The 27,840-nt window shown below is 41.6% G+C and overlaps 1 protein-coding gene across 1 annotated transcript; it reads right to left on the reverse strand.

Moving 5' to 3' along the window:
• Positions 1 to 213: 213 nt before the first annotated feature.
• On the reverse strand, positions 214 to 27,840 carry LOC140242219 (protein DOP1A-like). Its single transcript, XM_072321963.1, has 26 exons — positions 27,617 to 27,840; positions 27,118 to 27,282; positions 25,636 to 25,823; positions 24,804 to 24,993; positions 21,822 to 22,697; positions 20,024 to 21,098; positions 19,252 to 19,398; positions 17,157 to 17,428; positions 15,943 to 16,095; positions 15,215 to 15,318; positions 12,603 to 14,750; positions 11,915 to 12,125; positions 10,954 to 11,145; positions 10,288 to 10,413; positions 9,454 to 9,588; positions 8,654 to 8,814; positions 7,966 to 8,171; positions 7,028 to 7,185; positions 6,449 to 6,558; positions 5,349 to 5,498; positions 4,749 to 4,810; positions 3,641 to 3,846; positions 3,109 to 3,192; positions 2,172 to 2,371; positions 1,308 to 1,413; positions 214 to 704 (listed from the first exon to the last, which is right to left on the reverse strand). The coding sequence occupies exons 1-26, from the start codon at positions 27,752 to 27,754 to the stop codon at positions 372 to 374; spliced, it is 7,896 nt and encodes a 2,631-aa protein (XP_072178064.1). The 5' UTR covers positions 27,755 to 27,840; the 3' UTR covers positions 214 to 371.

A 27,840-nucleotide genomic window follows, 5' to 3' on the forward strand; every position in this document is an offset into this window, starting at 1 on the left:
CTTTCAATCTACTTGGAATATTTTCTGACAATGGCACAACTAGTCTAGAACACTTTCTACTTCCAAAAGATGCCAAACACCAACAAACTGGAGGTCCTTTTTCTCCATAAGAATCAATGCAGCAAAGAATGCACCCTACCACCAAGATGTCACATCCACCGTCAGTCCTATGGGTCTTGATCCCGTGGCTTGTTGCAAAGATTCAGATCACATGACCTACAGAGGTCAAGCAATTAGGAGAAAGTCTCTCATCTAATCTCAGGCCCACTCTCAGTCCTGAGGGCCTTGCTCCAGTGGCTTGTTGCGAAGATGAGATCACATGACCTAGATGAGATCACATGACCTAGGTGAGATCAAATGACCATCAGGGGTCAAGCAATCAGGAGAAAGTCTCTCTCCACCAGATGCTCTATCAATTCATCGTCGGCCATCTTGGACTGGACACTGGATTCATGGGCATCCCTCATGATGGTGATCCCGTTCGCCATCCCCTCCGGCACTCCGTTGTTCTGCCTGTTGTCAGCTGTGGTCGACGACGACAGGACGCCGTTGGTGCGAGGCTTGCTTGCAGGTGACGACTGCTGCATGAGACCCAGAGTGTTGAAGAACGGCAAAAGCTCTTCCACGGCTCGTATGTGGTGCATGGTCAATAGAGGGCGCCCTGTGCTGACTCTCTTCAGTGCTGTCTGATTTAGACTTGTATCCTGAGAAGGAATGACAAAAGACAAAAATTAGGCTGTAATCACACAGACCATTATCTGTTTACCTATGACAGAAACTTACCTCTTTCCTCTCACTTTGTGAGAATCAATTATAGTGCATTTTCTTATCTAACATTTGGCTGTATGTCTATTCATAATCACACATCATGCAATTGTACTTGAAACTTATTTGGGTGTACATTAGTATGCAAGTACATGGTGCATAAAGTACTGCAAGCCATACTAATGTCTACATTCCTGTTACAGATTAGCTTTTACTAAAAAAAAAATATGAACTTATGAACTACGAAACAAAAGAGGCAGTAAAATCAAGCAAAAATCTTAATTTTGATAAGCATTTCTGTCAGTAGTAATCAGAGTTTCCAAACTTTGATATCAACATTTCTAATGCTACTTTTAACTCGTCGAAGACAAGTCCCGAGTATACTCCGGCAGAAGTCTATGGCAAAAGTGTGTTATAGCAAAATCAGCCCGTCTTCAATGGGTTACAGATGGTGTAAAACATGATGAAATAGTAAGGGCAAGGTGAAATGGACTAAGGCAGAGCACTGCCTCATCAGGTGAAGGTCTCTTGGGGAAGTTTACCTGTTTCTTTCTGGCCCTCAGAAGCTTGCAGACCCTGGCAATGTGAGGCACGAATCTTGTCTGGGTGTCAGTCTGACCGCTCTCACCAACAAATGCCCACTTATACCTGGATGATGAAAAGAGTCAAGCACAAAAATGTGTGAAACTCTGAGAAGCACACCAAGCAATCATCTACATACTGTCACCACATTCATCCTTGACACTACTATTATACAAACACTGCCATTTTAGAGGTGAAATATAACACCTGACATTCCCATGGGAGTTACAATTGTATTCCCCAAGAGATTATCATTTTCCAAAGCACTCAACATTGAGGAAAATCATTACATCACATCTCGAGGGGAAATAATATTTTGAGAGGTCAGGTATCATATTATAATGATCCACAGGGCAATATATGTTATATTATATGGTCTACATATAACTATACATCATTTCATTCTGGTTTGTTAGCAGCCATTCTAGTGCTGGAATTATATTGCAACATGAGGCATTGCTTGCAACATTAACAATTTCGATCTTTGTTGTATTTGTCACATGATAGCAGTATGACCAATCACCGATCAGTATTCATGTAGACTATTCAATATAATGAAATGTATTATCAATCAGTGCATCTACCACTGGCATCATGGTCATCATTGTCTTCAGTCATCATAAATACAATGTAATTTCCATCTCTGCCAATGTGTATCTTGCTCTCCCTTATGATAACTGAACAATGAATCTTGGTTAAAATAAGGATTCCATCATACAATGTATTGTAAACATTTCTTGGTTGACCTTATTGTAATTATCTCATCTGTGGACCACCATCATTAATGTCATCTATGCAAATGAGTTCTTCCAGAGACTACTCACACTTGGAACTGAGGCAGAGATTCTGAAGGGAGACACAGAGCCAGGTCCAGCAGCTTACAGGCCGACAGGTAGAGGCTTAGGAAGGCCTTAATGGGGTTGCCTCCATTGCTACCGATGTTGAAGAAACTGACGATGGCAGATTTCTTGGAGCTGTCCGTTGTCTTGGAGAGCTGCTCCTCCATGTGTAGGAACACTTGAACCTTGAGACATCAAACAACAAAACACCATCTTTACCTTCACTGCCTTGATTCATCTTTGGACAACCCAAACTTGTATACTGTCTATGCCAAATATTTTGTGAGGTTTTTATTTTCCCGAATTTTGCGAGTCAGCTGCTATTCGCAAAATTAAAAACACGCAAAACTATTGACTCTAATGCCGATATGAATGTGACATACGCGTATACATTTCTTCGTTCAGTACAGGACTCCATGATCATGAATTTAACCACTCACGAAATTGTCAGGAAGTCCCGATTCGCAAAAATTTAGAAATATATGGCGTATATAGTAGTTCTTGAGTCTCACTGGAGGGCTTCAATTCAGTCTACAGGTATCAGTTTTAACTCTGCCCTTTTTAAAACTCCCACTTAACAGAAAATGTGTATTTTTCTTCTACAATGAAGGTAATAATTCACTATTCTTTTTTACTGAATACTAATATTTATACCCACATGGGCAGAAATAAAAAGGGCACAAGAAACAAAATCCAAATTGTGCTTATAATACTAATTGGTAGGTAAAGATAAAACACAACAAGAAAAGTCTGAGTCAGCTCTTCAGGATGTTTTGCTATCACCAGTTATTAGTTTATAGTTCAATGCCTCCAGTACCCTTTGGGCGGAGGGATAAAAATGAGAAACAAGCTGCATGGTAAGTTGCAGTGATATGTTGCCAAACCTGGGTTCCACAAGACAGGTAGGGAAATAAAAACTCACCATCTCAGTGATCATGGTAGGCCAGAGTCCTGTCAGGTGATGAGGAGACACTCTCAGTAGGAGGACACGAAAGAAGGTGAACACCTTTCATATTCAAAAGATAAGCAAACCTCATTAGATTGCAATCACTATTATGTAAGCCCAAATGATGAGAAGTACTGGCTAAATAGCTAATCTCATTACTCTAACTGGAGGCTGGGAGTGAGAGAGCCTTGTTTCTTAGTTGGGAAGATTAATGTGAAAGGCAGAACGAATTCAAGTTTTGCAACTGATTGACCATTTATCATTTATGTCCATGAATGGCAATTCGTCATTCATCTGCAAAACAACAACAACAACAAACAAACAAACAAATAACTACATTTAGGAATCAGATACAAGTTCCCTCATTATAAGTAATCATGTTGGGAACAAGAATTGCTTTATGTGCATCCATCAATTCAGGGGAAAACCAGTAGCAGGGTAAGGCTAGAGACAGGGGAGAGGAGGAGGAGGCAGGCTGCATGGAAACCATTGTCAGGGAGAGACTGACCTGTTCATGGACCACAGGACTCTGGCTGAGCCTGAGACTCTCAGCTAGCCTCTCCTGGATGTCTGGTAGGGAGCGGACGTACTGGTCTCTCTCGCTGCAGAACACCACGAAGCTGAGTCTCTTGAGGAGCTGAGCTCTCTGCTCCATCTCCTGCTCCTTACTGGCAAAGATGCTGAGAGAGGTGTTCTGAAGGGTGGCTACTCTCGCTGGGAGGAAGGAAGGAATACAAACACATCAATGTCTTCAAGACTTTCTTTAACACTGCGCCTCTACTAGGATCAATTACTCTACACAACATACATTCTGCAGGGTTTGTGTATTTGAGAATTTCACGAACACAACACAAAAAAATATTAATCCTAAACCCATACATTTCTTCATCCATAACTGTACTCCATGATCGCAAATTTGACGACCTGCGAAACTGTCGAGAAGTTGCAATTTGCAAAACATTAAACTTGCTAAATATATGGTGTATACAATATGTCTCTTGAAATAGACGTATATTCTTGTGTCGATATAAGATCAGGAGGGATTACATCAAGAATATTAAGCTATTAATAACTTATCAATGACAAGCAACTATTACAGAAAACATCATCGAATCAATCTTCACCATCAATGTGATAATATTCAAGGGCTTCACCTCCATCACCTTCATTACCTTGTTTAGTATCATCATCGTCATCACTATCATCATCACTTTTTATCACAATTATCATTACTCTTATCATCTAAAAGCAAGATGACGCCATCTTGGTGAGCTAGAGTTATACGTTCTGAATCATCATTCCCTTTAAGGCTAAAAATGGTTTCTACATTTAATAATCATATGACCAGTCAAAGTCTTTGATCTATACTCTGATAAGCCTTCAGTACAACAGACCAAAGCAATCTAAACCATTCCTCATTCATTATACAGATGACATGACGTATATATGTAACACAGACAAAGGAGAATCACTGTGTCGATTTGTCCTCAGGCTTAACTCTTTGTCTACTTTGAGTGCTGATTGGTACAGACAACCCTATGGTGTTGTACACACTGTCAAATGTCCCTGGCACAGAAACTGTGATGGGAGAACACTGTTATGGATGAAAGACTTACTCATCAAATCCTTGAAGGTTGTTCTGTCGTGTGTCATCAAGTTATCAATGATGCATCTCCATCTGGGGTGGGATAGAGAATGAAGAAACCATCAACCATGAGAAACATGTGTGAAGACACACACTAACACCAAGGAGGTTCTCTTACCTCCTTGCTAACACACACACACACACACACACACACTACAGTGAGATGGTAACTAGTACTTGCAGGCTCTCATGCACCATGAGTATCGGTGATGATAGATCCACACACAATGTACTTTGTTAATGTTGTTGTTGTTGTTACCATCGTCGTCATCGTCTTTGTCATAATTACTATCATTATCATAATATTGAACACTAATTTACATACACACATAAACATGCAAATTGGATGCAAATTGATGGTTGACTCTGGGACAACAAGGACAGCACTGTAAAGAATATTTGAAGATTTGAAGCAATTTCCCGGTGTTAGAATGACAGGCATTCTCTTCCACACCTTCAATTGTGGAAGAAGTCTCACAAATCACAAATACAACAAATGTAGGCTAGTTCTAAAGTGCTCAGGAGCTGGAATCCTACAAGGGGAAGGTCTAATTTACTCCCCGTGACTCACCCTCCAATACAGGTGGCATCCATCTGGAAGAAAGTGGAGTCTACCAGGAGCTCAAAGGCGTCCCTCTTCCAGGCCTTGCGGGTGTACTGGTAGTCACTCAGACTTGAGACAAGGGAGGTGCAGGCACGGAAACTTGGCATGTTCAGGGCACTAGAGGGCAGCACAAAGCAAAAAAAGAAGACTGTTACAAGCTGCCATTCTAATCAATAATTTTTCCACTTAATAAAGCATTGTTTAACCCATTTCGGGTCAACGCACCTGTGTACACAAACACCAAAATGGCCCAGCACCGTTCGCGCACAAACAGACAAACAGACAACTCTCCAAACAATCGCTCTTCATTAGCAAGCAATGAAAAAAACAGAGACAATTTTTATATCATTTGAAAGAGGAAAAAAAATCTTGTTAATATGGTATATAACATGTTGTTATTCAATGCATAGTACAGTTGTAGTACTCAGCGGAAGTAAATGACGTCATTCATATGTCATTTTATCCACTACGGGATATTCCGTATGTGGCCCCTGCAGTGTTTGGACGAACTACGGAATATCCCGTAGATGGCCCGATATGGGTTAACAATGTTTCCCATTCAAACATTTCTACCTGCATGCTACAAGAGTCTTTGATCCTGTGTAAATATACAGCTTTCAAAAAAAAATAAGGCTCAAAATAAATGCTGCATGCTTCAGCAAAATGAAAATCTGTATTAAAATGAACAGATTTGCCACACTCAATATCTCTTAAAGAAAAGACAAAAGTGTTAGAATAAACCATTCTGTAAAAATAGCTTATTAGCATTGAGATGTTTGTTCACAGATCTCTTGATAGTCACAGTGTAATTCTCAAACTGTTAGAGTGCGTTTTACTTTTCATAGATTTAAACATCTTCAAACAGTCTAGTCAGTGAAGTTCAACAATATTTTTAAACAGTGTTTCTAACTATTGATTCTATACAACCAAAATAGGCAGGAAATCCAATGTTCACAGTATTTGGGTTGTACTGCGCATGCAGGAAAATGTACATTTGTACAAGAGAGGATCTGTCCAGGGCACTCAAAGAATTAAGGATTGCATCCCTGGATGATGTAACTACTCACCTATGGTTCTTGAGGTAAGGAGTAACGTTGTGCATGATGGAAGTCAGTAGGGGAACCACCTTATCCTTTTCATCACTGCCATACATCATGTCCAGTAAGGGGGCTAGCAACTGAGCAGACAACATTCATATGCATATGATTAGCATCCAACAAGCCTACAATGTAGCTCACACGTGGCATAATGTATAGGACTAGTGTTTTTTAATAGAGCACAGTTTCATGACAAAATTTTCTTTCAAATTGGCTATCATTAAGGGGACAGACAAAGATAAACAATATTATCTTATTTTAAAAGTAACATTGCAAAAGCCAACAAATCCATTTTACTCTGCTTGAGGTAGAGAATAAATAATGCTGTATAGTGCTAAAAAAAAAATCCTTCCATCACATATTTTGGAATGCCTGATTCCAAATAGAATTTCTGAAGTTCCCTGTGAAGTGGCCAGTCTGTATAAGAAGTCCTGTTCCAAAATCTGCACTTATATATGCTTTAATTTGACAGAGAGATGATATCAGTTGAATAAAGTTCGGTATTTTAATTTTGGAAGCAATGTCCATTTGTAAACTATGTTGGTTTACCTCAGCAAGTAGAGAAAGAGCCTGCACACTGTACTGTGAGTAGGACTGCTGTGGGGGCGGGGTGCTGGTGGCCGCTGACTTGGTAGAGGTCACTGCACTGCTGCTCTCCTTCTCAGCGCCCTCTGTTGCTGACTCTAAGCCAGCTGCCGAGTCTGAAGCTAAATCAAATGGCATATGTTTATGCTTGTGTCAATAATAAATTCATATTTTCTCATGCCTAATTGACACATTAAGATACAGTACTCCATTCACTTCAGGAAAATTCACAATAGGTGCGGTCTCACTGGCAAAAGATCGCAAAGTTAAAGATCACAAAGTCGTCTCTATCTTTGGTCATCTGTTCATACCGGCAGCCAAAATTCTCAATCTTCAAGTTCCTGAAGTTTTGGTCATTGGTGCGCGTACGCAAAAAGAAAGAGCTGATGATTGTGACGTAACAATACACATACATACATCACACGACCACACACTGCCTGCAACTGATGGTGGCCTGGTAACATGACAAACTTCATGAATTCTCAGTTGCTAGCACTCACATTACCCAAAGATCAAGAAGATGGGCAGGGGGACTGGGAAATATCCGAAGTTTGAATGGGAAGTTTTGCTGAAAGTTTCACAAGAAGTTTGCAGTCACACAAGCATAACTTTGAGATCTTAAAGATCGTGATCTTAAACTTTGCAATCTTTTGCCAGTGTGACCTCGGCTATATATTCAAATACTTAATGTAAAGTCAACCTCCCTTTTCACATTACAAACCTCTGAGAATACAAAACATATACCTGCATGTATGTTACCTTACAATGAGCAATACTGATGAAGCCAGGTTTTTAACCACTTCCCCTTGATCCAAGCATTCAGCCTTTTTGTGCTTTGAGTGCCAGAAACCCTGTACACACTGTCTAAAGTCCCTGGCATAGAAAGGGTTAAGACCACTCACCATCGGCTTCTGACTCTGACGCCATCTGTTCGTGGGCGGCATTGATCTTGACTGAGACATTACGACGCAGCCAGGTGGTCTGTTCCAGGGAGGAGCCAGCGATGGTGTTACAAGCTTCCAGGAGACGTTGGCTGATCTCTTGGAGATCACGTTGGTCTTTACGCTCCTCAAAGGGAAGCAGCTTGTGGACAATCTCATTCAGGATTCTGGGGATTCACAAACAAAAGGTATGCATGGGGATGTTTGAACAGAGTTTTGTAGTAATAGCTTTCAGCCACATAGATATATATTTTCCCTTTCAAACAAGGGCATACGATTTTAAAAGTAATGATTAGTATTTTATATCTTACTGTTGACCCTGCACAGTAAGGTCTTATTTATCCAGGGTAGTCTCTTCAGTGTTGCCACTACTCTACCAGGGGCCCTGCCATTATTATTACCCTAGCATTGCCAGGTACCCATTTATACATCTGGGTCGAGAGGGACATTATGGGTAAGACCTTGTCCAAGGACGTCTCTATAAGCACTGGGAAGGATTCGAACTCGGGTCCTCCGATCGGGAGTCAGGAGTCTTATCCACTATGCCACAGCACCCCCACAAATAAGTAAGTGATGTGAGTATCGTCAGAGATGTGTAGACATGAGTAACCCTAGGCTACAGGCATAAGAAATGACTGGACAAGCTTACCCAAGGAGGAGGAACTGTCCGGGTGCAGACAAATTTAGCTGAAGTCCATCCTTGAGGAGTCCTAGAATGGACGGCCAGGAGTCCCTCAGAGGACCGACGGCCATCTTCTGGACGTGAGCATATAGGAACTGCAACATACTGACCTCTAACCCTGGCTGGTTCTACAGAAAGGTGATAAGACATATAAAGTTTGTACAACTTTTAATACCACAACACTGTAGCAAGCAGTGATTTTATACAAGATGCCAAACCATGCTGAATATATATCGCTGCCTACTCAGCTCAGATTTCTATGATTTTCTGGATAGAATCCGGCTGACAAGGGGAAAGCGGAAGTATAATTCTCTTTTTGTTACTGTGAACTTCATCACTCCGTTTTTCAAAAATGAAATTTCTTTTTGTATATTTCTACACTCTAATGAGTGAACCCAGAAATCTTATTAACATTATGAAAATTTGAGACAACGTAGCATCACAGATCTCCATGATGTTGATACAAATAGAATAGATTTAACATCAGCAAAAGCCATCACAATGGATATGGCACAAATATTGCACTTTCTGTGTCTGCAAATAAGTAAATTGTGACTTCAAAGACTTTATGTCTATGCATCCATATCACGTCTTGACGTACAATATGTCACTACAACAATGTAGATTGCTTTCTTGTCATTGCTATTGAATAGGGATCCCTGGATGACAGCTTTACCCAACATCCACACATTTCTTTATTTTATTTTTTTGTGTATTGTACCTCACTCCAACAAACTATGATAGTCCATAACTGGATCAGTACCAACCTTGTCCCTGATGGTGAATGGTGGAGTCTTTAGGACCAGTTTGATGGTTTGGACCAGAGTGTCTGTGGGCAGAGCCTTGATGGCACTCACTAACTGGACCAGGACCAGCTGTTCATCTGATGGTTGGGCCAGGACCTGGATAAAGATACATTCAGTATATTCAATAAATATCCCTTCCAAAATATGAACTGCTCACTTTTGACAGGTGGCATTAATGACCTGCCAGTGACTACCAACCCATCATCTTTAAGTAACTGTTTGAAGTTTGACATGAAACAGAGTTGTAACTGTTTGATTAAAGTTTGAAATGAAACAGAGATGTAACTGTTTAATACCTTACTTTTGTCTTCCTCTCTAGAAAATGACTATATCAACTACAGATTGTTTGAGCTCCTATTAATCTGTGACAGATGCTCATATTGGTTCATTATCTGCCTGAAATGCAAAATAAACTTTACTTCTGAAGTAGGGTAAGGATTCATCACGGCTGAACAGAATACATCACCAGGACTAAGTACTTTCCCACTCTGTGCAAACAAATGAGAATTAATCATCAGGAAAAGATGATGCAAACGATTCATCACATTATCAACACATCAAAACATATCAACATCAATTTACAATAGTATCTTCTGTCCTATCTAATAAAACTTTCATGAGAATAACAAACATATTTTAGGCACATTTTATAGAACTTTAACTTTATCTTGAAAAATATCAAAATACATATAATTTCACTGGGAACACTTTTAAACACACAAGATGCAGTAGCAGAGTCCTGGAACAGTACAGAGGAAGGTAAATTTCCGAGAACTACTAAGACCGCTGACTGACCTTGCCCTTGGCAGGTTTGTGTCTCTTGCGACTGTCACTCCAAACCACACCCACTGCAGCCAGGAGGTTGGTAGAGTGAAGGAGAGCAATAGGACTCAACAGCTCCAGGATCTGTTGCCTCACAGCCTGTCCAGAACAAGAACCAAATGATAATTTGTCGACATTCATGGGATGGTCTGACAATTTCTCAATGTTTAATTTCTCATCAACACAGAATGTATCAGAATATACCAAAAAGAAACTTTAACTTTTACACAATGAAATAATACTGCAAATGTACACTGTACATGTTTTAGGACAATTGAGATTGACTGTACATCTGTTCAAAACAGAGCTACCTTCTGAGTTACAATCAATACCAATTTTTTCATCAATTGCCTCTCTTCCCGAAGCTTAAATCCATTGAAGTCTCTCACTGTACAGAGGCAAGAAAAAAATAATGCATGTTAATCACTAGCCAACATAGGGAAATGTTGAGAAAAACTCAGTGTCTTAATCGAAGGACTTGATAGTACAGGGTAGGAATGAATGTATACATAGGATAAAGGGATAAATACAGATGGTGAAAGAGAAGGAAAAGGACAAAATGAGAAAGCACAAGGATAAAGAACAAGAGATGAGGAGAAAGAAAAAAGGGGGGAGAAAAGTCAAGAGGTGTCGGCTAACCTTGGGTGTGCCCATACTGAAGGTGGGTGTGTCTGTGGTCTTCTCCTGCTCCTCTCGCACCTGTTCACACTTATGGACCACACTCCAGAGTCTGGCGATGCTGGAGATGATCCTAGGCAGCATGCCAAGGAGTCCCTTCCTGGCCTCAGCCTTGGGGCTGCTGGAGGGTCCACTGGCAGGCGTGGCTGAACCCTGGAGCAGCACAGAAGTAAAAGGTCTTAAGCAGTCAATATGTGTTCAGCACAGAAGCAACAGTTCTACATCCCACTGCAAATTTACACTTACATATTGATTAAACAAGAGATATGCCAATATCCTACCTGGGAGTAGTATGATTAAAAAAAATATTTGTGATATAATTCATGACATGTACATCAATGTCCATAAAGAGGCCATTATCTGTTTTATAGTTACAGGACTTTTGAGGGTGTTTTCATATTAAAATCAGTGGACACAAATCAGTCGTGGTAGCATTTACAATCTCAGCTGATTGTGAATTTTTATAATAAACACAATGCAAAAGTGTTTTTGAGATGTACAGCGGCATGATTCCTTGTCATGAATAGACTCATTTTAGTCTGGATAACTATTTTCTCTCTTTTTTTTTCTCTCTCAAGTAAAACTGACTACATCTCACTTAGAAAAAACAAAAAAGTGTCACTTCTGTGTCTATAACTGAGTCTTGCAGCAATACATTTTAACCTAAGCCTTACGTGCATGCATTGTGGGATGCTCCCTCATACAATCTTGAAACAAGAAAATCTGCAATCTAAAATCGATCATCTTATAATGAAATAACCACGTTTCACACAACATGAAGACTAAGATGTGTCCTATATTTCTGATAGAATAAATCTTCCCCTCCACAGTTTGACACTACCTTAGTACTGATTAAAGAATGTACAAAGTATGTACAAAGTATTTTAATTGAAAAGATTAGTTTCAAAAAGACTTATCCCACCTTAGACTTGTCCCTGCTGAAAGCTCCAATCAGAGTGCTGAAGATCTGAGTAGTGGGCGTACTCTCACTCTCATTGACCGGACTGGACGGGGTGTGTCTCGTGGTCATCGATGACAGGTTGGACGTCGACTCCAACAGACAGAAGTGGCAGATGTTGGTAAGTCCTTCTAACATGGTGATCACATGATCAGGAGGGACGTCATCCTTCAGGCTACAGAGCAAAAACAAATACCAAGGTAGTTTTGTTATTAGCATGTAGGAAAATACACTTCCTGTCACAACTTTTGTCAAAGATAAATCACAGTTTAAATTCCACATTATATGGAGGGCTAAATCCAATTAATGTTCTGCAACTGAAAGTATTGTCCGGTGGTTTGCTGATTTAAAACTAGTGTTGTTAAAAGCTGAAATATTACTAGATAAAATGAGAACCTACACGCCATTAATAATACCTCTGGCGGCCTTCTGAATAGACATTACTGAAAAAAACAGCTTTTGTTCATATTCAAATTTTCATGGGGATGTAAACGGGTATGAACAATTACAAGCCTTGCAAAACACAATGCTATCTATATATTCTGTAATATAGTACATATCCATGGGGTAGGAAGGAAGGTCTTTATGAAATAAAGGGAAAATGATAAAATACTCAAGGTTAGAATCAAAAGTTCCTATCTGCATCTCCTACCTCCTGTTTTTCTCCTCCATTTTGTAGAGGCCAGTGAGAGTCTCCAGATTGCGGCAGAGTTGAGTGGTGAGGGGGATAACTAATTTGGGCAGCCCCCTCTCTAGGTAGGGCAGTGAGTCTGTCATGAGGGCAATCCAGTGTCTGTGCATGACGGCATTGTGCTGCTGCTTCAGGGCACTCAGCACTGCAGTCAGTAGGAGACCCTGACAGGACAGCCTCTCAGCCTTCAGGAAACCCATGGCAGAGTTCTGTGACTGGAACTTGAGGTGGCGGTACTCCCACTCCGAGTCCAAGGTGGCCGTCGACTCCATGGAGGAGTCACAGAGCGCAAAGAGATGATCCTCCAGGATGATGATAGTAGAGACCAGTTTGAGGAGTTGGATCTGGAAGGTCTGAGCACCGTCGTTGGACAGCACCGGAGACGCATCCTGGATGATAGCTTTGTCCTTCTCCACCAGAGAGGACTTGGACTTCCTGGCACCGTAGACCGATGCCAAGAGGCAATACACTACGGCTTTCTGAACCTTACAGCGCACCAGGAGGTCACTGATGAAGGTTGCTAAGCCACGCCCACTGTTCTTAACAACATCCACCAATTCATGGAGAACGTGCTGTAGGACTTCCATGCTGGCAGTCTGGACATCCCGGTTGCCAAGGGCATCTTCCTCTGAGGCGCGGCCCTCCTGGGGGTAATAGCTGCGCATGAAGTAGACACAGGTGAGGATGAGCACCTCCAGGTAGGTGGTGCTGCGGAAGCTGAGCAGCGCCTCTTGCTCCAGCTCCGTGTAGAAGTCCCAGCCGGTGATGCAACGCTTGTGGCGGGCAAGGAGCTGCTGCAGCTTGATGAGCTGTGGGGTGTTGGTGCTGCTGATGTTGGTGGAGGACATGGCACAGACAAACTGACGTGCACAGGTGTGGAGAATCGACTTCAACCTGGTGAGTACATGCAGGATTTGCTCCTCATCATACACCTGCACATACAGGAGAATGTGCTGCTGCAGGGGATGTAGAGAAGTCAGTTTGGACTCCGGTAGCAGTCGTATCCGCTTCTCATCAAAGGCATAGGAATACTCCTGTGGATATTTCCATGTGATTTCTGAGTCACTGGTTGGCTCCGTTTCCATGCCAGACATTGCACCCTCAAGATCATCCAGCAGAAATTCTTCTGCTCCTTTCACTGGAGATGTGGGCAGAGCTGGTACTGATTTGGGTCTAACCATTGGTTTGGTCTGATGAACAGGTCCTGCACTGGCTGGTACTGTGGATACAGGAGGTTCTCTCTCAGGAATCTGAGGCATGGACTCATCTACCTCTTTCTCATCAATATCCTGAACAACTTTGTCAACAATGGCATACAAGATGCTCCTCACTGCATCTTCCACTGACTCATCCACTTCTTCGTTGTACACATAAGATGGCTCTTCATATCCATCACTCACCGAGAGGTCATCCGTACTTCCATCGCCACTTCCACGAATGGGCGTGGCACTTTCTGATCCCGAGTCCTGCTTCTTGTTCCCGACTGCTTTCCCTTTAGTACTGCTACTTGGCTTCAATCTCTCGCTCACTCCAAGCTCACTGGAGCGTCTCCTGTCAGCACTGCCTCCAGCTTCCTTCACTGAAGGCGCACTGGCCTCACTGTCCGAGTCACTGAATGAGGCATGAACACTCATGCTCATAGGATTAATGGTGACGCTGAGAGGTTTGTGGTGATAGTCAGACGGCTGGCTGAATCGCAGTCCAAGGTTGCTCCTCGTCACTACATTCATCTTCTCATCCACACTGGTGCAAGCAAAGACTGGGTCCTGCTTCGTTGCATTCATCACAAACTTCTGCTGACCATCCTTCAGGACGTAATACTTGATCTCTCCGTCCACGTTGCTGATGCTATAGATGCGGTTCTCGATGCTGTCCAGATGCTGCTCACGCTCCCGCAGCTCTTCCTCCATCTGCTTTCGCCGGAGGGCGTCTGCTCCAAGGAACTGGACCGACACTCTGGCCGTTGCCGGGTGGAGTAGCACCAGAAGGATGGGTTCTAGGAGACGGGCTATGTCACCACGGTTAATGGCTTCCAGAAGCCAACTTTGAGTTGTAGATCGGATCATGCTGCTGGGGTGCTCCAGGCTGTCTAGAACCACCAGCAAAGACCTGGCAAGAAATAGAAGACATCACTCATTACATAAAAACAAAAGATTACAGTGTTCCTTCACCAAAGTAGTGCAGTCATCTCATATTCATAATGCCATGATCAGAACTTACCTTCAAAATGTATGTCTATGTAAGGAGCTTATAGTATAGCTTATATTTGCAGCAAATTTTCTGGGTAAAAACGTGTAGGACACCATACATATTTGTGAGTTTCATGAAAGAAATATGATATGCATTATGAACATTCTGAGGTTCTCTACTACGTTTGCATACAACACAAATAATGCAAATTACACTTAATAAAAGTGGTTTTCTTTGTTAACCCTGTATCGTTCACTGAAATACACATTTACTTCAAAAATTCATTTTCTTCAAAAATTCACTGTCGACAAGACAGTAAAAGCTTTCACTCTATATGAATGCAAAGCGTAACCTAGTACAGACCAAAAATCTGCGTCACTCACCTGTCAAAAGTTCTGATCTTGCTGGCCGGGCTGCTGGATCGGATCTGAGACCGGATCAAGTGCCAAAGCAGGGCAAACTTGGTGTGAGCCTCCAGTGAGACACTCTGAAATATAGGCCATAATAAATGTTAGTTATTTCCAGATATTCTACAAGCTAAGCATTTATGAACAGCTGTCTTAATTCACTTACTGTTTTATATGTCTGATTTTATGATCATAAAATAAAGAGACCTTTGGAAGAAACATTCATACGGTAAAATTGCACTTATCCCATAATTAACTAGGAGTCAATGGACAGAACTCCCTTTTTGCTGACAATTCAAATGTCAATGCAACATCACTAGCAACACAGCAAAGTCTTACACCAAGGTTTAGAAGAGTTGGAAATCATTAGCTGCATCAAAGCAAAATCATTAGCTGCATCAAAGCAACGTCAGTATGCATCAAATCGTAACTAGGTGCCCAAAGCAACAATCACGTTAAAGATTTACAAATCAACACATTTAGGATATATCAGGATTAGAGATCTCATACTGCTTTTAGTAGGCCCATAGATCTGACTTTATCAACTGAAAAAAAAAAAAAAAAAACATGGCAAATTTATCTATCCTGCACAAAGAAACAATACTATCAAATCCAAAGATCGTATCAATTCATTCTTGGTAGGTTGTAACAACTCTTGAGGAGGTTACAACAGCACTCAAGGAGGTATGTAAGTATGCCCTTACTGTTCTGCTCTGGACCAGTGAGTTGCCGATGATGTCCTCACAGATGAAGGCATCGGGCGTGGCATTGTGGAGTTTGTGGAGGAGGTCAGCACTTCGGGCATGTCTCTCCGGGGTGTGGGGGCTGAGGTGTGACCACAGGCACACTGCCATTCTCTGGGTGGAAACACAGGGGAGATAAGGTTTACTACAATCACAAAATTACTCATCTTCGGTCTTCAAACAAAGTCCTTTATACTAAAAGTGAATATACTTATCAACAGATCAGAAAAAAAAAAAATCAACTGCTGGCTTGCATGATTGCAGACATGAGTGTAGCTATGAGGTAGAAAGTTTTACAGTTTCAGTTTGTTTCATTTCTCCACTTCCACAAATAAAATCATTATCGCATATCATCAATGTGTGTATCATAACATGAATGAATACTTAAAAGCATAATTAAAAGAAATACGGCTGACTCCCAGTATAACAAAGTCCTTGGGACAAGTAGTTTTCTTTCATTATAACGAAGTTTCATAATAACCGAAGAAATTGACGATATAAAACAGAACGGATAATGTTGGGGCGTGAAATTTTACTTAGTTGTAACTGGAATTTCATTATATTCATGATCGTTATAACAGGAGTGCACTGTAGGTATTAATTATGTGTATACATGAGCATACATCTTATCATACCTTGAAGTAGAGGTGGAGGAGACTGTTATCAATGAGCAAGGGTTATTGATCACAAATACTTAACTGACTTCAAGGCACTTAACTTTATAACCCTGGATGGAAGAGCAATCACCTCTTATATATCGCAAACACAAATTCCTCTCAAGGTCAGCAGAATTCTAACAGGCAAGAAAAGAAATCAACTGCTATTCCAGTCCACCGGGCTGACATGTTTGTGTAAACAGGAAAGGAATTTGTGTGCCCTAGCCTTCACACTACCTTGAGAAGCACATTACTCTAAGCATGGAATATACAATCTGTTATTTCAGTCAAAAACGTATGATTTCTCATGGAACATATGACAAAAAGTTCTAAATGCATATACAACATTTTTTTTTTCAAATGTTATATGTTTGTGTTTTATTGCTTTGTTGGTCTGTCTCACTGTGGGTCATCTGTCTTTCTGTTTGTTAGTCTAATTTTTTCTATATCTAATCGTCTTCTTGTTTACTGGTCTGTCTGTCCATCAGTCAGTCTGTCTGTCTGTCTGTCTGTGTGTACCTGGAAGAAGTTGGAGCTGTAGTTGAGGCACTCAAGGTGCTTGGACGAGATGGCGGGGATGAGGACCACCGAGATGGTCCCGGACTCGGAGCGGGGTGAGTTGGGCGGGTTGGGCAACACCAGCTTGGTGTCCGAGCTGGCACTGACCGATTTGGTCAAGGCGATGAGCTCCAGCACGGTGGAGACGGACGTTGCCTGGACATCGAAGTCTTGGACGAAGCAGCAGCAAGTGATGAGGTTCTGAAGCCAGTCTGGTAGTCCCAGAACACTCCCTACATGGTTCATAAAAATCAACCAGAAATTTGAATTCAGAATTCTTTTTTTCTTTTGCTGTTACTCTCTATTAATTATTAATAAAATTGTATGCTTGATTTGAATCATTATGACCATCATGTCAAAAAAGAAGGAATAAGCCTGGGACTTGAACCCACGTCACCTACTGCTTAATGGGCAGTAGTACTACCACTGAGCCAAGGCCAGTTCATGGAAGTGACACAATGATGTTTGAACAAACACCAAATGCCTCACGTCCCTTTCGTTCTCTTTTTCTTCTCATTCATAACTCATAAGCCTCCAGTTAGGCAAGTTATAAGAATGAAGAAATGTTTGTTTTTTTTCTTTCGCGTTGCAAGGACAGTGTAGTTACAGAAACTTTTTTCTTTACCACTGCCTTTCTACAAACAGTAATGATTGTTATATATCACAAGTCTCTAGTGGCTGAACAATGTCTCTACATGCCATACAGGTAGATTGGTTCTACAGAAAATTTCATTCAAAACTTATTAAAAGCCATGAAATGTAGAAAGTGAAAATAAAAAATAATATTACATCCTTCACACCTCACATCTCTACAGACACTGAAGAAGCTTTCTAGGCACTCTATGCACTATCTGCAAAGTCATTGGATATTTTTATCTCTCACATATTAACTCATTGAGGGTGAGCAAATCTTGCTATAATATTATACACATTTCTCATACACACTTGCTCGAGTATACCAAGGACGAGTCTTAAACTGTGTGAGTGCATAATATCCATTCCTACACACCATTCTTTGACTAGCATCTGAGTCATTCCATTCAGCAAGATTTAGTCCCTAAACAATCCATATCCTCCCTGGTACCTATTCAGATTTCTAGCTTGAAAGCAATAATTAAGATTTATTATACCCCTAAAAGACAAAAATCAAGAAAAGACAAAAGGAGTACAAGGGGGAAAAATCCATCCTTTCATCCACTGAAAATTCACCATTAGATTAAGCCTCACTCATTCCACCTATAAGGTCTTTTAACCCATGGAGAACAGACTGATTTTGCTACAACACGCATTTCCCATAGACACCTGCCTGAGTATGCTCGGGACTCGCCCTCAACGGGTTAAGAATCAAACTGGAACTCTTTGATAAAGGGTCAAGCAAGTTTAGACTCCATTGCCAGGCATGTCAAACTTATTCTGAGTGTTCTTGAAGGGAAGGGCAGCCTTTTAAACATAAATCATGCCTGTGACACAGACTACTCTCTCTAGAGTCTAATAAAACCAGGCACTGCTAAAATAATCTCCTCCTTGCCAATTTCATACTTCATTGAGCTTGATGAATTTCACAATAAACCAACGAGGCACCTCACAGCAATACATTATGGCAAAAGGCTCTAGGGAGTTGAGGTATTTAAAGAGAGCTGGTATAACACTGATCTGCTTCCAGTGCACATGTGCGATCAAGTATAAGAACACACTTTGTCTTCCTGCCACACTCATGCTCATAAATTAGTATTATTTTGCACAAACATGTTTTCTTGTTTGTGATTATGCAACAATAAATGGCTGCAAATGATAACTTTTTTTTCTCATTTACATGCTCTGTTGTACTCTTCACTGTTTAAAAGTTGACATGGGAGGAATATCAGTATTGCGATCATTATCGCCGCACCGATATATGCCGGCGCTGATGATGGGAAAATAGTCGCCATGACAACATTGCACAACTATATGATAATGGACATGAGATTGCACTACACAACGCCATACCCCAGGTTACAACGGTTCACGCGTGTACGGCATACCACATCACGTGGCACTCCTTCTCGATAGTACTGACCTTTGACCTTTGGTGCCTTGAGCAGGGAAGCAGAGATGGTCTCATTGCAGTACATTGGGAAGCAGGCAAACTCCACCAGTAGGTTACAGGCAGTGCTGTAGGCTTGACACAGAACCTTGGAGGATGGGCACTCAATGGTTACATCCCCTGTAGGGACAGATTCAATTCCAAATCATTGTAGAGTTACAAAAGTAACAGTCTATCTCAGTGTAATCAGACAGAAGTTATATGTTGTAAAACCAGGCGTCATTAATCTGACTTGTCCTTTATTTATGTGTGAGTTTGTTTATTGTTGTTGTTTTTGTTGTTGTTCTTTGTTGGGTTTTTGGGGGAGAGGGAGGGGCGGGGGGTCGTGGTGGTTTTTGTTTTGGGTTTTTTTTCGGGGGGGGGGGGGGGGCAGAGATGACTTTAATGGCTCAAAGGATACATGCCGTGGTTTAGATATAAGTTATTAACCCATTTGGTTTGGGTGCTGTTTTTATGTAAATAATTCTATTTCACCTATAACTGGGGGGTTTCAGTATTCATAACAATGTTGATTTATGCACTGACACAGCAATGCACTGACTCATTGCATAATCCATTCAATCACCTTTTCTTCTCATTTTCCAAGCCCCCCCCAGTTATGGCCAACAAAAGATACAGTTATTTAAAACAGAATAGTTTCATATTTCACTTTTTTTAAGTTGCAGAACACCGCAATGGAAAAATACGAGAATACTAATTTGTATGCAGTAACAGAGATTTTGATACCAAATCAATTACAGCTCACCTAGATAAGTTCTGGCAGCTCTATCACTAGTTAGTGCCGAGTCTGTCCTGGTTTTACCATCTTCTAGTATATCACGATGACAGTGTTTCCATGACAACTCCTCCTTCCCTTTGGCTACTTTCTTCCTCTTCTTTTCCTCCTCCTCATCATCTTCTTTGTGGTCTCCATCAGTCTCCGCCTCTTTGGACGACGTCTTGACAGGAGACGAGACCACTTCTCCCACCTGTACCTTAGCCAGACAGGTCTTGACGATGTCAGCGTTGGGCAGGATTTTCTTGGTGATGAGTTTAGCAAAGAAGGTCTGGAAGCATTGCACACAGGCCTGCATGAGGAACACAGGAGGTCCGTCTTTATCACTGTCGGCAATGGAGGTAATGCTGGGGGCTGGTGGCTTCCGCTCTGTGGCTTTGTCAGGAGAGTCGGGTCCCTCCAGGATTTCGTCCAAAAGAGAGCTGGAGTCCTGGCGGAAGCTACCCAGGCTGTTGGGCCGACGGGGACGAGTTGGGGGTACGTTTGCCTCACTGAATTTCTGCGGCTGTGAAGCCAGCCGGTCCAGGGATTGCACAGCTCCCGAATCCTCATCACTCTCCTCGCCTCCTTCAATCAATCGGCTACTCTCATCAGTCTCTTCCCCTTCTTCTTGAGGTGGTTCACTTTCCTTCACAATACTACTCCTCTTCTTTTCCACTGTAGTTTTCTCCACACTCTTCTCCTCTTCACCAGAGGCTCCAGAATCCTGCCGTGGCATCGAAGAAGACGTTGCAGCAGAGGCCTGCCCGCCATGGCTCTGGAAGTTCTCGATGACATCGTAGCCATTCTCAATCCCTTCCAGCTGCTTCAGTAGGGTCAAGGGGAGTTCCTCATCCTGGGTCATACCAGAAGTTGGAAGGATAGGTACGTGGGGCTCTGGACTCGTGACCATGGATGGCTGGACTTTGGTCAGAAGCTTCTGGCACAGCCCCAGGGCATGGTGGACATCGTTGAGGTCCAGGTAACTACAGTAGTTGGTCAGGGTCATGATGATCTTACACATGAGCTGAGGAAGATACTCCGTGGGCGTCTCTGGATAGGTTTCCTGTAAAAAACAATGACAGGAAAATAAATGGTCTCATGATGATACAAAGCAATATCGTACATTCAGAAGCGTTTCCATCACAACAGCACAATAACTATATTTACCTGTGATAACACCACACCTGAGTTGGAAAGACAATACATGTAGTTTGGTAGTGCTGGCGTATATAGGCCTCCCCTCAAGTATGCAACAGAGCTATTAAAAACAGTGCAGCCCTTCTGCTGCCAAATACAGTAAACATTTCTATATTAAGTTTCCTACAACTGGTAAAAACTAAATTTGAATTGAACCAAAATACCATGCAAACTGCAAATATTTCTTCCCTACTGTGTCTTTGGCCTTGCACTACATTGTATGCAATTAATGTGTGTTGGTCTTGATATCAATGGGGAAATTCTCTGGAACTAAACCACTGTCTATAAGAAAGCAGTATGAAGCAAAAATGTAAAAAATGTTATTACTATCATCAATCCAATGGGGTTGCCACCTAATCTAGTACACTGCAGCTTTGAGTAAGACAAAAATTATCAAAAGTACAAGTTCCTTTAAATATGAAGATATCATGAACAACATATACAAACGTGTACATACCTGTCATCAAAATAGTCCTTTGATATAAGAGAGAAACAAGAAAGATGATTAGCCTGTGATTTAATCATGCACTTTAATTCTAGAACCACTTGTCCCTTCCAAACATCAACCACAATGGGTGATCAAACCTACCAGAGCTACGATGTCCAGTAAAAAGTTGACCAGCATGCAAAGCTTTGAACAAGTCAGTTCCTTGATGGAGGCACTGTTTGAGACGATAACCTGCCCCGTACTCCGGAGCACACTCTGCTGGCAGCACAGCTCAAACTTTCTGGCCACGTAATCCCACATGAAGTACGGCTCAAATGAGTTGAACAGCAGGTTTGCCGTCTTGATCAGTTCGACCGGCCGCTCTGCCCCTTGGAGGATCTCCCTCTGCGAGAAACCCGCATCAGCATCCGGGGGCGTGGCCACCGAGTTGTCTGGCTGGAGTTGAGCTTTGGGCTTGGTGCAGTGATTGAAGAGGGCAATGAAGACTTCGACGAGGACCTCGTCGATGATTGGTGAACTGACCTCGTGTTTGTCCAGGAGGCTGATCAGAATACGGTACGGCTTGAGGAAACGCTGCTTGCTCTCCACATTGTAGGGGTCGATGGGAGGGTCATGGAGCCACTTCTTTAGGGCCTGGATGAGAAGGGCCCGGGAGTACATCTCAAAGTACTCTGACCCCTCGTCCTCATTACTGACTAGGCTATCATTAGTTAGGACACTATCAGTGCGTCTATGACTCATTTCAGGCTTGTCCATCGTGGATGAGGGAATGGGAGGAGGAGCTGGTGCTGACTGCATCTTTTTGGCATGCTCGTTGCCTAGCAACCAGGAATAGAGTCTTCTATTGAGAGACATGTCGCGTCGTAGGAGAACACTGAGAGAGGCGGTGAGTAGCTGTTGGAGTTCTTCGGGTGATACCCCAGAGTTGTGGATAGGGAAACAAATCATGATGAGATCAAGGACGCAGCGCTGCACTAAAACAACCACATCATTGAGGGCAGCACACACTGCTTGGACCTGAAAAATACACACAAAGCAAAAATATTTTTTCGTCATGGACTCTTCAAAAGAAACAAAAAACAATGATTCTGATAATGGATATTGACCATGAACAACATACAATCAACGATCCTACAGTGGTCACTTTAAGCAAAGTCAAAAATCGTGTCTTTCTGCTTGGGCAGTGCTTTGGATACAGTCTTTTCATCACACAATGTAACGTAATGACAAAATATTCATAATTGCAATAATGAGTTGAATCAAATCAATCCACTGCAGCTCTTACTCAGCAATGATTTCTCATAGGGATTACTTAGATTAACTTTCAATCAGTCTGCATATTCTATTTTTTTTTTTACCTCCGCCAAGGAAGGAGGAGGTTAAATGATCATCTGCGTTGGTCTATCTGTTTGCACAATAACTCAAAAAGTTGTGAAAAGATTTGAACGAAACTTGCAGGCAAACTTGACAATGACACAAGGAAGAGATGATTCAATTTTGGGAGTTATTCCTGGAATTGTTACAGATTTTTAAAGGATTTTTTCATCTTTTTGCATTAGGATCAATGAACTTAGGAAATCAAGCTGTGCGTATTTGAGGTTCACATAAGTGCTCTAAATGCGTGCTCTGCTCGGGCGAGGCACCACGTAGCTGGCAGTTGATATGATGTAAACAAAAGGCTTCTATCATTTGGAAATCGGTCAATTTTCAGCATGAGTATATAATAATGGGCGGAGGTCTGCACTCCACACAAGTGCTTTTGTAGTGTTTCCTAATGCAGTGAAAGAATCCCTACATCATACAAACATCGTAATGAAATTATCACATGCCAGTATGTAATAAGTAGCAACATCTTCAAAAAAACAAACAAACAAACAAATGACAAACAAACAAAAAATCATCTATCTGTAAAGACTGACCATATCTGTGAATATTGACTTTGCCAAGTTTTGGGCATAATCATATATGTCTAAAAAGACAGGTTTATGCAAGTTTGCTCCTCTAAAGATACTAATCGGCTGGCTTGGCATCACAAATTCCTAATCACATAGAAATACTGAACCAAAACAAAATCCAGTTCAAGCCAATTGTGTGATCTGCCTTTTGATACTGTTAAGCTTTATAGAAAGCCTTGAGAAGCACGCAAGCATAACACTATTAAGCTCTCTCTTCACAATACATCAAACATCTGTCTGCAGTGGGTGAATGATTATACACAACTGACACCGCATGGTCTCTAGATACAGCATAAAGCTGCCCTCCTCAACGACAAAGGTAGAAAGATGTTGCACACACCACTGCAGTTTTGTCTGCTTGTTTGCATATCACATGAACAAACATACATCAGATTACAGTCGTATCAGGTAAGGAATTTAGATCCAAATATTTTGATTAACAGTTACATACCACACTGTGAATGCCATCTGTACCATTGGTGTATTCTCAATGGCTGATCTCTACTGTTTAGTCAAACCTAACTTCAAATATATGTAGAGGAATTATCCTCCAGCAATACAGTGCAATTGCTTTCAGACTGTTGATACAATGAATATCTTGTACCCTCAAAGGTCTTATTTCAATGTTGCACACTGTTCCAAAGATCAATTAGGTAATCTCAATTCTAATTCAAGTTCCAGTAATGTACAAACTGCAAGTAGGTGCAAATAACCAAACAAATTGTGAAATAACCTCAACATCACAGATTTTGCTCCTTGTCTATGAAATGAACATCTATTCCAGAGTTGGAAGGTCGCACAGACAACTGCAGCATAACCCCAGGACGCATCAAAATGAACTCTTTAAAACAAATGAATTATCCAGCACTTCAAGTGAGAAATTTTCCATCGCATTCTTCAAATTTCATCATCAATTAGTTATATTTCCACTCGATTATAACAATTTACTAATTTTTTCTTAACTTTCTGATTCTGCATTGCTACAAATCCATTCCACAGCATCAATCTGAAAACAGCAAAGATTACTGATGTCTGGCCAAGGTTTTTAATGTTCTTGTCCCGTGTTCCTGGTTTTTGTTTTGTTCTCTTTTTTTGACAACTGTAACAGAGATAATGCTTCACCAGTCATGCAACCAATCGTGAAACCTTCCCAAAAATCACCACTCACCATAACAGATTTATTGTTGCCAAGGAAGTACTTCTGGTCAGCAATGGGCAGCTTGCGGTCAACCTGAGAGAGGATAAAGGTGATGGCGGGCAGTCTGACCACAGGACTAGACAGCACGCACTCCCAGAGGGCGCCATAGAAGTTAGACTTGACCATGCCGGCACACAGCTGCTCAAGGAGAGTGTTCGTCCTGAGAAATAAAAACAACATATATCACGAATATAACAAAAACAACCAAGTAACCACAGCAAATGTCCATGGGAAATATAACATTTCGTTACAGCATCAAAATTATAGGTCAGTTATTTTTTACTTACATTCTGCATGGACAATTCACCAGTGCTCATAATGTAAAAAAAAAAAATAATAATAAAATAAATTTAAATTTAAAAATTTGTGATGTGGCTGTGACTGCAATAAAGGAATCAAACATACACCAAGTGGAAGTGAACGTCACTACCCCCTAGGGATACTACCTGCCAAGTTTGGTGAAAATTGGTTTCAGGGTTTTCAAGAAGAAGATGAAAATGTAAAAAGTTTACTCACGAGGGACGCCGGACGAAGAACGATCGCAACAGCTCACCTGAGCCGAAGGCTCAAGTGAGCTAAAAATGGAAATCTTTGTGGTGCAGGAATTTTCGTACATTTTACGTGGTAAGAAACTTATGGGGAAATAAATGCACAAAATTTGTTTTTGCTTGTTTAATATATACTTTATTTTGACTCAATGGTATAGAAAACACATAGAATTCATCTTACCCAACTAAATGTGAAAATTATTTGTGTAAAACTGCTTGTTTTCACAATGTCACTTCTTAGTTTGAACACCTACCTGTCATAGAAATCAGATCCTTCTTCTAATCCAGGAAGAATCCCTTGAAGCAGACCAGTGAGGGCGGGCTTCAAGTGCTCGCCAAGAGGCAGGTAGTGTTCCTCATAGAGATTTAGCAGAACCGGCTTGACTGACATGGATGCGTTGCCTAGCAACGGGAACAGTCCAGCACTGTATATAAACATATCCTGCAAACATATAAACACAAGAAATCAATAACAGAATCTTAAAATGTATGATTACACTGTCTGGCTTACGGAAAATGTGCGTAGTACGCAGTACGTCATAATACAAAGACTTGATTCTCTTTGTTAGGGACACCTGTAGGCAGCACAGGTGCGAGAGATGAATGCGTTGGTTGCTACAAAATGTGTGACCCCTCCAGACTCAAGTCCAAACATAGCTCATGAGGTACCCCATCTCCAAAGAGCACAATGAACACTCTCCCAGTCTGGCACAGTATACAAATGATGCACAGGTCTGAGTGCATCAGTCGGAATTGTGTGCATAAGGTAACTATGGAATGCTTAACCCACAAGGCGGACCCGAGTGAGTTTAGGCTGAATTCTATAGTTACTGCATGCACACTATTCCGACTTGCAAACAAAAAGACATGTGCATCATCTGTGTTATAGAACAGGTAATTTTCTTGCAAAAAATCCACTTTTCTATCCATGTTACCTGATGGCAAATTTATGGGATGTATTTCCTTTCAGCTTACCATGGACGAGAGCCCAAAAGTCATGCATCTAGTACTTCAAAACCATGCATGCATGAAAAAAAGTAATGGATGCATGGTTTTTTAGCCAATAGGTGCCTCATACTGAGTGCACGAACGTTTGCTTAGTGCGCAAACCTTTTGCTACAAGTGTGCATACTCTTGCTACAAGTGCATGATAACAGAGACTCCAACTCTCCCGCTTTCGACGGTAGATCTCCCGCTGAAAGCCCATTTTTGCAAAATCTCCTGTTCTCCCGCTTGAGATTTAATTTCTCCCGCCCTGGCTCTGTGTCTCCCGTTGGAAAGGATTTCTTACTTATTGCCATATGTTGAAAAATAAGCCTTAGATAGCACGAGAGAGCATCTAGAACCCTAGAGCCTGGACCCCGGCCGCTATGAACTTCGCGCTTCACGCACATCAACTTGGAGTCTCTCGTTTCTAGGGGTTTCAGGCGGGAGAATCTCCAGATCAGAAGGCGCTTGGGGTTGGAGTCTCTGTGATAACATGTTTACCACTATGACTCAGGATGCAGCCAGTACAAAATCAACACATGGCTCTCGACCAATGAGATTGCAGGATTCTCACTACCCATTCTGTAATAGGTACTGTATGGTTTGGTTCAGTTCAGTGTGGTTTTGAGTGCTCGAACGTAGCCAGTGATGTCACATGTCAACCATAAAATTAACCCATCGAGGACATGGTGATTTTGTTATAACACAGTTTCCATAGACAAGCACACTAAGCTAGTTCTTCCACTTACCTGACATAGCAGCTTTGGCCCAATGAACCTAAAGATGAGGTCATATGTTTCTAGAGCCTTGAGATGGACCCCGCTGGGGAGGGCTGGATGGGTGCACTGTGCCAGACGCTTACCAATCAGGAGACGTTTGGGGATGATGCGGTACCGTGAGTTGGTCTGCAAAACCTGAATGATGGAGAAAAGATTTAACAAGTTTTAATAGGACTGGACTTTTACACATCAAAACTGTCACATGGTACAATGTAGCTACTGATTCTGGTAGAAGAGAATTTCTTGTGTTTTTTATTCTGCAAAATCAAGTAGATAGAATGTTATAACATAATAATACAAGCAAAAATTTTGCACACTTTTATTCTCACGACAGTTTCATGCCATGCACAATCAGTAAAAATTTCCACTTTTACAGTACTGCTATAAGCATGATATGAGATTTTGTTATCAGCTTTGACAGAAAACAAGGCCCAGGGCTGAATCTGCCTGGAGTATTAAACAAGGATACCTTGTTCAGCTTGCCCAGGGCCGAAATGAGGTCGGCCCACTCGCTGGAGTACTCAAAGGCCCTCAGGGCCCTCTCCACCGCCGTCACATAGTTACGGTACTTGGTATCCCCTAGCAACTCGCTCTCGTCCATGGTCATGGAGGTGGGAAGGAGGGGTGGATTCCCATTGGCTGGACTACCTCCGATCTCAGTGATGCTCTTCACACTCTTGTTGAGAGCAGTCA

The sequence above is a fragment of the Diadema setosum genome, chromosome 19, assembly GCF_964275005.1.
Source record: "Diadema setosum chromosome 19, eeDiaSeto1, whole genome shotgun sequence".
Lineage (NCBI taxonomy): Eukaryota > Metazoa > Echinodermata > Echinoidea > Diadematoida > Diadematidae > Diadema > Diadema setosum.